The 10275-nt window shown below is 46.5% G+C and overlaps 1 protein-coding gene across 8 annotated transcripts in view; it reads left to right on the top strand.

Moving 5' to 3' along the window:
• Positions 1–10275, top strand: part of MYLK (myosin light chain kinase) — a 179610-nt gene that overhangs the window by 166034 nt on the left and 3301 nt on the right. For all 8 annotated transcript variants that reach the window (XM_063075060.1, XM_063075031.1, XM_063075041.1 and 5 more), the window contains 3 exons: positions 1867–1990; positions 7952–8081; positions 9475–9606. In XM_063075060.1, the coding sequence (XP_062931130.1) occupies positions 1867–1990; positions 7952–8081; positions 9475–9606 (386 nt within the window). The remainder of the gene's footprint in view (positions 1–1866; positions 1991–7951; positions 8082–9474; positions 9607–10275) is intronic.

The following is a 10275-nucleotide window of genomic DNA, read 5'->3' on the forward strand; positions in this document are numbered from 1 at the left end:
GCACACGCCCTCCTGCAGGACTTCAGCGGGAATGTGAGGTTGGAGTGGCAGAGGAGACTAGAGTGGAGGAGGGGAGATGGGAGGGGGGCCATGGGTGTGCCAAGGCAGAATTTGTGGGTGAGGACTGTCCTGTTGGGGGAGGAATCAGCTAAATTGGAGCAAGAAGGCGAGAAGAGCCATGCATGTGTAGGGAGAGCTGCCCAGGGGAGGGAGCAGTGGGGGTGTCAGGTGGTAGCTGGCCTGTCGGGCACCGCAGTACCCGTAAATAGGTGGTCAGATGAGGCAGGGCCTGGCTCTAGAGCCCTGAGGAACTTGGTCACATTTGGCACTAGGGAGCAGTTGCAGCCATGCCTGAGAAGAGTCGTGTTGAAATAGGTAATAGGTGGGGTGCTGGAGGCTGAGAAGGGCGGGAGCCTCTTTGTTAGCCAGGTGACAGGAGCCTTGGGTCTGGCTGTCTGCCTGGCCCACAGATCCCCCTGAGGCTGCAGCTTGCATCCCTTTGGGGAAAATGCTGTTGGGGACAGGAGAGCACAGTTGCTGAAGAAACAATGTTGGAGAGTCTCTCAGATGCTCTGACTGGTTTTCCTGTTACCCACCCATCTCTCAGTCCTCTTTAGCCATCTCAGGGCCAAACTCCGCCAGAAGAGGCTACATTCCATACTCCTTCACAGTGAGGTCTTTTAGCCTTTTGCTGTCACGGTCTTTGTATCAGAAGTAGCGTGACCCAAGGAGAATTTGGATGTTGTGGGGGATCTGGGTTCCCTTCCAGTGTGAGGGATCCCCACACCCAAGGTGCCTCAGGAGATGGAAACCTCTCTCCTAAGAACTCTGGTCCAAGGATGGCTTTGTCAGCCATACATTGTACAAGTATTGTGTATACACCTTATTTTCTTATCTGATCTTGAATTAATTCAGTAACAAGCTGTGGTGGGCCCCTCTGTGCTCATAAAATGAGCTCACCAAAGAACTCATCTTATCCAAATAGATAAGACACTAGATTCCCCAAAACTCTTATACCCAGCATCTCTTCCATCAGAAATCTCCATCTATTAACACTTTTAAAAATATTTTTCTATTATAAAAGTAATACATGTAAATTGTGGGGAAACTTGAAGAATATAAGAAAACTTAAATCATCCATCATCCTTTTATCTAAAGATCACTACATTTTGCTATACTTCTTTCCAGTCATTTTTCTATGCATGTTAGCATTTGGTTCTTTGGGCTTTATTAGTCCTGTTACAATTAAGGTGATGGCCTTGAAATATTTCTGGATTCCCAAAGCTTTCAGGAAGATTAAATGAGTCTCAGTGTAGTTCTAAGGTTCTTATAATTCAAAGGTTATATGTAGGACATACCTCTTTGAGGTGTAACAGGAAAAATCTGATACTTGGCCACATCCTAAGACCTGTGAGTTTAGTGACTCTCAGAGGTTTTCTCCTAGTGTTTCACTCTCCCCTCCTCCAGATGGAGGTAAATAGATTAGGCCTCCGAGGCCCCCAGTCCCCATGTGACCAGCAGAAAGAACCCACCCTGGAATACAGTGCCAACCATTCCCAGACATGTCTGCCCTGCAGCACTTACCCTTCCTAGACCCCAAGAGCAGGTCATGTGGCTCCAGTTGCTTTCTTGGTGGCTAGGCCTTCTTAATGCTGACCTACGCTGGGTCTAATCTATGTAACCCAGACCAAGAGAGGAAAATGGTGAAGAGCACAGTGACCCTGACCGTGGTGGATGGACTGGGAGTGGGGGCTCTGGGCTCTGCCCTGTGTGACCAGGGACAGGTGACCTCCCATTTCTGATTGGACCAGTGGTCTCTGAGGTCCCCTCCTGCTCAGAAATCCTCTGACCTCTGCCCCCCCTCAGAAACCGGCTGGACTGCACCCAGTGCCTTCAGCATCCATGGCTAATGAAAGACACCAAGAACATGGAGGCCAAGAAGCTCTCTAAGGACCGCATGAAAAAGTACATGGCAAGAAGGAAATGGCAGGTAACTGGGCCTCGCTTTGGACTGGGTGTCGCCCCTCATATTTGCATTATTCAGGCCACTCTCACTCCCAGCTTGCCTTGGGCTCCGTCCAAGAAAGTTTAAGTTTGTTTCTGAAGTAGTCTGGGGCCAATTTAGGCAGCCGATTAAGATACAGTGCTGTGCTAGGTCCTGAGCAGAGTCCTTTGCTCTGGGGAAACCGTCTCTTAACTACAGCCGTCTCTCTGACCCTGCCCAGCTTTGCCCCAGCCTGGCCCTTCCTCCGGTGGAGCCAGTGCCATTTCAGGTCTTCATGGCTAGGGCCGAGCAACATCACCTTGAGGTCTATTTGGCAACCCTGGAGGGTGTGACCTCCTCAAAGGCAGCGTGATGGTCTTAGTTTCTCTACCTTGAAGCAGGAGGGCACATGATCTAAAGGGGGAGACAGTCCCCACCCTCTAGGGAGGTTGTATGTTAATAGCTGTGTGTCCTTAGGCAAGTGACTTAAACTTGCCGTGGGTTCGTTTTCTCATCTGTAAAGTGGAGATAATAGCGGCACCAACTTAACAGCATTACCATGAGAAATAAATGAGATAATCTTCATACGGCCTTTAGTACAATGCCTGGCACATAGTGTTCAAAAGATACCAAGGGCCAAATGTGGTTGAGGGCTGCCTGTGTGTCAGAGACCATTCGGAGCATTTTCTACGCATTAAGTCTTTTAATCCTAGGAGGCAGGGGCTATTATTATGCCCACCTTACAGACAAACGGAAGCAGAGAAAAGGTTAGGAAAGTTACCCAGGATCACACAGCTAATGAGTGGAAAAAACAGTAATCAGACTCAGAACCTGGCTCCAAAACACACGGTCTTAACAATAACCCAAAACTGCCTCTGATAATAAGATAGATAAAATTATCATCCAAAACCATAAAGTACTTATCACCACCATCATCTATCTTATTATTTCCATTATTACAATTAGTAGTATAAAATTCCTGGGCCACTGGAGAGGACACGTTTTCTATACTCAGGGAATGTACAGTGTCATGGGGGACTGAAGCAAATAGACATAAAAGGACATAACACACGCCAGGAATTGTAAACTATCAGTATAGCTCTCCATGACCATATATGTGAGTGTGGACAGGGGAGGGGGTCCGTGCAGCCGGAGCTGGACGTGGTTAGGAGGAAATGCTCCCGGGGCAGGAGTTTGAAGTTAGGTGTGGAGCATGAGCTAGAACATAAAGAGGGGGCGACAGCACAGGTAGAGGGAAAGGCACAGAGGAGGGGACTGGCTGGACAGGAGCAGAGTCGTCCACCCGGAGACTCAAGGGACCTGGGAAAATTGAAACCTTGCCTGTGTGGCAGAGAAAAAGGAAATCACTGTTTTGGGGGCTAGTGGGACACTGGTAATTTGCCACACAGGGTGACTAAACCATAGTTCTCTATAAAAGTACAACTTCACACAGGTTAAGAGAGGGAGCAGAGGTGAGCGAGGGCTGACTACGGGTGTGGGGTTTAAGGGACCACCACCCGAGCACATCTCAGCCTGAGCTCCTCCATGGTGGAAGTCAATTCTTGGTTAGGCCCCCCATGTGAAGATTTGGGTGGGTCTCCTGGCCTCCCTCAAGTACAAAGTGGGTTGCAACACCTGTGCCGCTTACCTTCTGGTTCCATTAGGAATCAGAGCAGCAAATATTCTTTTTAAAAAAAATCAAAAAGGGGTTCACAAAATCAAAGGTTGGCTTTATTTATGGTCCTGTGGCCAGCAAATCTCAAAGTAATATTTCTGGAAAGATAGGGTGGCCCGGGTTGTGGGGCAGTCGTCAGAGCAGCGAGTCTAACTGGATTTTGCTCGGATGAGGCTGTGAGTTAAGGAGCTGCCTTATCACCTCAGAACATCTGCAGGTGGACCAAAGCCAGCAGGACACCTGCACCCAGGAGATAGGCGCAGAGATGAGGAAATGGGAGAAGTGGTGAATAAAATTTCCAGTCAGATCAGTCAGGGGACCATAATTTGTGCTGATATTTTGATCATTTAAATTTTTTTCTTGTTCTTTACAGTGTTATTAGCCTAAGGTTGTCATAGAACCTTAAGGTTCTGGAAGTGGGGGTGGGGGGAAAAATGGGTGGAATTCAAAGAGGGAACATCAATTTCATATTTTAATATGGTAGCAGCATTTGGAAATGATTTTTCCACAAAATCAATGATCCGGTTTCACAAAATTGCGCACAAACGTAGTCCAGAAAATCCCATTCAACACGTAATGTTCCTGAAGCATAATCTCAGCTGTATCTGGTCGTCTTGTGCTACATTGCTTCCTTAGGAAAGTGTTTTCCACATTTCAACTCCAGTCACCAGGACCTTCACACCCCTGAAATAGGGGTTCCCTGTTGGAGCAGCCAGGTTCCGTGTGGTAGGGCGGGCAGAGTGGAGTGGAGTACAGTGGGCAGGGCAGGCTCAGGCGGCCCAGAACTCTCTACAGCTGCGCAAGAGACAGTGCCTTGTTATTGCTCTGGTGTAGTTTCATAAGGCTCTAGGAGGAAGTAACATGGGAACAAATCCCTATAAGCAAGGCTAGGCTAGGTATAGATGACTGATGGTATTATTGATCTTAGGATGAACTTGTTCTGAAAGAAGTATATTTTAAATTTATATTAGAAGAATTTTGCAAAGACATGTTGGTGAGGAATAGCAGTAGGGGTGGGTAAATTGAGTAGGATAACTGGGCTTCTGCATGCAAACTAAGATCAAAGGACTAGGAATTAGAGGCCCACGGGCACCCCTCTTCATTTTCTGGGAGCCACAGAAACACCAGCAGTATGGACCACAGGGCACCAGTCAAGAAAGCATTAGACTCAGTACAGCTCAGAGTATTATTGGCCATCTCATTTGGATATTATGCACTTCTCAGAGGAAACTATAGTCTTGAGGCTTTTAGATTTATGTGGGGCCTTGAAGGCTGGCTGGTTCTCTGGTAACCACCTTGCCTTGGCTTGCCAGGGACTGTCTTGGTCTTAGCACTAAAAGAACCTAATTCTGGGAAACTTTGCATTCCTGGGCTATTCCGGAAGGCTTGTCAGCCTAACTGGCTCTCCAAGGGATGAGGAGTCTCCATTGCAAGAAGGAGGCTGGTACAGATACTGCCCACTAGGAAGAAGGGAATCCAGCCTTGGCAGTTCTCCCCTCCAACAAGAAAAAGTGTTTCTCAAAACAAGGATGGAAATTAGAGAATTGATATTTTGCTGTTTGGTTGTCCCAAAAATTTGATGTTGCAAAGGTCTTAGTCAGTAAAGCAGCAGCCAATTTCCAGCTCGAAGACGTGCAACTGGAAGACTAGAACATACAGATATACTTCTTTTCTGGCAAGTAACTCCCTTGCCAATTTTTTTTCCCCCAAACCAGCTTCCAAAGATTGAATTCTGATGTAGATTATTTTTAAATTTTTCCTTATTAAGTACTTCTTACACTTTTTAATTTTACTTATTTATTTTACTTCTTATATTTTATATGCTGAATATCTCCATCTGCTAGAAAACTTCCCCCTATGTGAGGCCTGTTTAACGTATTTGCTCCCTCCTCTGAAATATTATAACTCTTGTTTGCCTCATTCTGATAACTTCATATTAGTCATTTTGTTACAAAATAAAATCAAGAAGAGAAAAGATAAACTCTCCTGGTACCACATAAGTGAAGATGTCCTCATCAGTCCCAATCCAGACGTCTGGAGTTAGGGAGGCCATGGGCTCGAGGGGGTGCTCCCTGCTACCCATTCATGTGTAGGAGTCATAGTCTTTCCGTAGAAGACTAGAGCTGTGGGGATTAGAAGCTTTTAGTCCAGGAACACTGAGGTTCAGAGAGGGGAACTGACTTGCACAAGGTCACACAGCAACCAGTGGTTAGAGAACTAAACTATTTCTTGTTGGGAATGAACCCTCTGAGTTTAGAGACTGCTGGCCCAGGGCAAACCAATCTGTGTTGGATGAAGGGAATAGACAGCTGGGAAGGGTGGAGTCTGAGTGTCTGGCAGATTTGGAAGTAGGCTGGTCTGAGGCTGACTGTAGGGAGGGTTGCCATGGCTGGTAGCACCTCTTACCTGTTCCTGAGGGCAAGGTAAGCTCCCACGGAAAGAGCAGGGTCTCTCCACACCAGCTAGCACAACAAACAGATCCACGCTGCCACTAGTAAAAGCTTCTCCCAGAAGAGTAAGAAAGGTTGCCAAGTGGTCTCAGTCTGCAGGGGCACTCTCTGCAGGGCCACAGTGCTTCTGCACACTAAGTTGGTCGGTTGTCATCTCTTGCCATCTCCCCCTCCTCCTCATCTCCTCCTGGGTATCCTGGCTTCTGTTCAGAGTGACCCAGCTTCACCATGGCAGCAGAGGGCCAGAAGCAAACCTGGACCAAGCAGTGATGTGTGCGAGAGGGCAGTGGCCAGAGGACAGAGCGAAAAGTAATGTCCAGAATGCACAAAAATAATCTGCAAAAAGGAGGGCAGGGGGCATAACAGAAAAGTGATCGTGGCTGTAGCATTTGGTCTCTACTTAAACTACACATGCATATGCACACGTGTAATTTTCTGTGTGACTCCTTAGCATCTTGAAGTTCTTTCAAAACAATCTTTTTTTTTTTTTTTTTTGGGCAGCTGGCCAATATGGGGATCTGAACCCTTAACCTTGGTGTTATGGTGTTATAAGGTTGCACTCTAACCTACAGAGCTAACCAGCCAGCCCACAATCAATCTTTTTAATGAAGCATACTGGTTTTCCAGATAGTTCAAAATTGTGAGGTTTTATGGAATACTTGAGTGTGTAAAGATAATTCAGGAGGAAAATGGCTTTGCTGGCATATTTTGAGGCCCAATGAATGAGTGCAAGCCATTTGCCTATGAAGAGGGTATTTCCTTCCTCTCTCAGAAGGGGATGAGCACCCAGTCTGTGATGATATCTTCTTTCTATATGCACAGCATCTGGATGACTTAAAAAGATGATTTGGGTACGGGACTGGAAAGACATGGTTATGCCTTAGTTTTCTTAGTTATTCCCATTAACCTTAGAAAAAGGGTGAGAGACTTTATTGAATGATGAGAAACAGACACAACTGTCCTTATTGGGGGTTTCTTGACCTAGATCCTACGCTTGGTAGAATTTTCACAATGCAAAGAAATTCATCTCAAGTTCTGATCCTTTTCAGCAGAAATTCTGTCCTCTCCCAAGGTGTCTCATCTCAGAAAAGCAAAGGGCTTTTTGCTTCTTCAGTGCTTCTTTTTGATGCCTGAGTGTACTCCAGGGAAGAACACCCCTCCAGAACTTCACTGCATGGTCATAGACTTGTGCCAGGGCCAGCCATGGTGTTTCTCAAAATCTCTTAAGTATCTGAATCATAAACAGAACTAAAAGGGACCTTGGAGACCATCTTATTCAACCCCCTCCTTATACAGAGAAGAAAACTGAAGCCCAGAGAGGTTAGGTGACTTGCCCAAAGTCAATAGAATAGAATGCATTTTTCTTTTCTTTTTTTTTTTTTTAGCATTAGGATGTGTGGAACCTGTAGTTAATAATTCTCTTGTCCAATTAAAATTATATCACTAGCATTGTTTTATGAAAAACAGCCCCACTGGGCCCGGCCAGCAATAAGTCTTTGGAGCTGTCTCAGCCTGCAGTTGCTTTATATAAACTATCCCTTTTATGGGAGTTGAAGCACAGTATGAAAAGGGTTTTTGTCTCATGTTGACCTTGTTTAGTCACATTAACGCGCACATCAGTTCCAGGCCCATTCCATTCTCTGAACATCTTCTGCCACGCTGATAGTGCGGAGCAGAGCAAGGTTGGACTCGCTCCTCTAGCAGAAGCTCGGCACTTGGGAGGCCCTCATTCCAGGGAACAGCCACTTCTCCTGGACTGGGCTCTTCTCTCCGGAGCCCCTAGCACTGCCCAGCTGGAACCAGGGACGCCGCCTGAGCCCAACCTGAGTGTCTCTTTTCCAGAAAACGGGCAATGCAGTGAGAGCCATTGGAAGACTGTCCTCTATGGCAATGATCTCAGGGCTCAGTGGCAGGAAATCCTCAACAGGGTCACCAACCAGCCCACTCAATGCAGAAAAACTAGAATCTGAAGGTAAGCAGCTCAAGAGGATTTTCTCCAGCCAATTGGTGAGAAAGAAAGGGTTGGGGGATGGAGAGGCATTTTGAGGTGTTTGTTTGGTTTTGTTTTTTTAGTACACCTTACAAGGATAAATTCAGAAGTACTTTTGGGTTGCCCTGACAACAGTTACTAAGTCTAGTAATTATTTTTCAATTGTTAACCTTAGGCTTAACTATTTTCAGAGGGAAGGTTGTTGTCTAATAGAACTAGTTGACCTCAGCTATTATTTTCTCTATATTTTGTATAAGAATTAGCAAAGGCTTTATTAAAAGCTTCCCTTAGTGATACCTGTATATTGATAGCCAAAAATAAAATAAAAACCACATTTAGTTGTGCAACATTTTTTAATATCCTTCCATTTTCTGCTGTTTTTGCATTTTTGTTTTAACATTGTTCATGCTGCTGAAACATGTCATTTGAACTGGGCAGACCCACGTTGGTAGGGCCCTCCTGGAGATCAGCAGGGTTAGTTACTTGCCCACCATCTTTGAGACACTGCCCATCATCTCCTCAGTGAGGGCCTCAGCCTCTTCCTGCTTCATGTGCACACAGGGCCTGGCCCGTATCTTCTTGAGGTCCTCCTTTGGACAGACACCCCTCCACTCCCCACTGCCTGGTGCTTTGGTATCCACAGGTGAGAAGCGAAGTCCAGATCCCTTTTGTGCACCAAGGCAGGATAATTGGCAAGGCCAGTTACTGGCTGCTCTGGAGCTTCCTCACAGCTGGGGACAGAGTCTGCAATACATGGGCTTGGCCCTGGCCCCTCCTGAGCCACTTCTCCCACTCCCCAAATGACCCAGAAATAGCCTGAAGGGGAGGGAGAGCATACAGGATCCCTTCCAAATTGCAGCTTATCCCTGGACCAATCCCGTATTCTGGTCACAGTGGAACAACATGAAGGCAGTGTAAGTGTGGAGAACAGAACGACTGGCAGTTCAAGATGCCTCTAGGACCTGGCTGCTCCCTTCTAGGGAGCAGGTGAAGGACCTGCTGCAGGAGGAGGACAAAGGGGGTACCGAGATCAGGAAGGCTGGTGAGCTTCTGGCCTCAGAATCCTGAAACAGCATGAAATGCAGCCAAAAATCCTTTTTACAGATGGTTCCCTTTTTCAATGTGTCAGCATAAGAGAGGGAGGAGGCTGAACATTTCCCCAGTTTGGACACAGATCTCTCTTCTGCCAGAAACCATTTGGCAGCAGGCCACCCTGTCCCTAGGAGAAAGGCATGCTCATGATTCAGTTCTCCAAGCTGCATCGTTTGCGCCACTATAGCAACTAATTTTTAAGAAGCCAGGTTTTTTTTAAACTAGGGGAGAGGAGAGAACAAGGTGTGAGGAAAATGACCTGATCCTCTCCCCTGTCTTCTAGAAGATGTCTCCCAAGCTTTCCTTGAGGCTGTTGCTGAGGAAAAGCCCCATGTAAAACCCTATTTCTCTAAGACCATTCGTGATTTAGAAGTTGTGGAGGGAAGTGCTGCTAGATTTGACTGCAAGATTGAAGGTAAGTTGTACCCTTCACTGACTTGATATTTCACCTACTTACAACAGCCACCAGTTGTTGCTTACAACAGCCATAAGTTTAAAATGGTTTATCACTCCAAGGTCAAGGGTGTGGATACTTGTACAAGCCAGCCACCAGGAAAAAAAAAAAAAAAAAGGTTTACCATGGACCTACCTGGCTGGGGAATATGCTTAATGAAATGAGTTTTGCAAGCTGCTGAGAGGCATGTGAGTTGCCCACAAGAGGCTCTCAAAGGAAAGTTGGCACAAAGGTTATAGGTTGTGGAGTTGCCGGCTCTGCTACTCATCAGCAGGCTGTGTGATCTTGATTTAACGCTACTGGATTCAGGCCCCTCATCTGCAAGATGATATCTAACACAGAGTGGCTCTGGGGATTCTGTGAGGTGACAGAGGTGCAAAGGGGGAACCTTAAGCCTTTGAAAGATGCCATGGAGTAAAGGGAAACGAGGGATTGGTGAATTCAGAAAGCATGCAATGTGACTTCACACTGAGGACGTTGGGACCCAGGCACCTGGGGCAAACTGTTCAGTTTTTGTCATGCTCCCCATGCTGCTTCTCTGCCTGCCAGAAATAAAGCAGCCATCAAATATTGAGTGATTAGAACTCAGGGAACCTAGAGAGATCTTAGCATGGCACCTGGGAAATGAGC

Source organism: Cynocephalus volans, chromosome 1 (genome assembly GCF_027409185.1).
Source record: "Cynocephalus volans isolate mCynVol1 chromosome 1, mCynVol1.pri, whole genome shotgun sequence".
In the NCBI taxonomy this organism is placed as follows: Eukaryota; Metazoa; Chordata; class Mammalia; order Dermoptera; family Cynocephalidae; genus Cynocephalus; species Cynocephalus volans.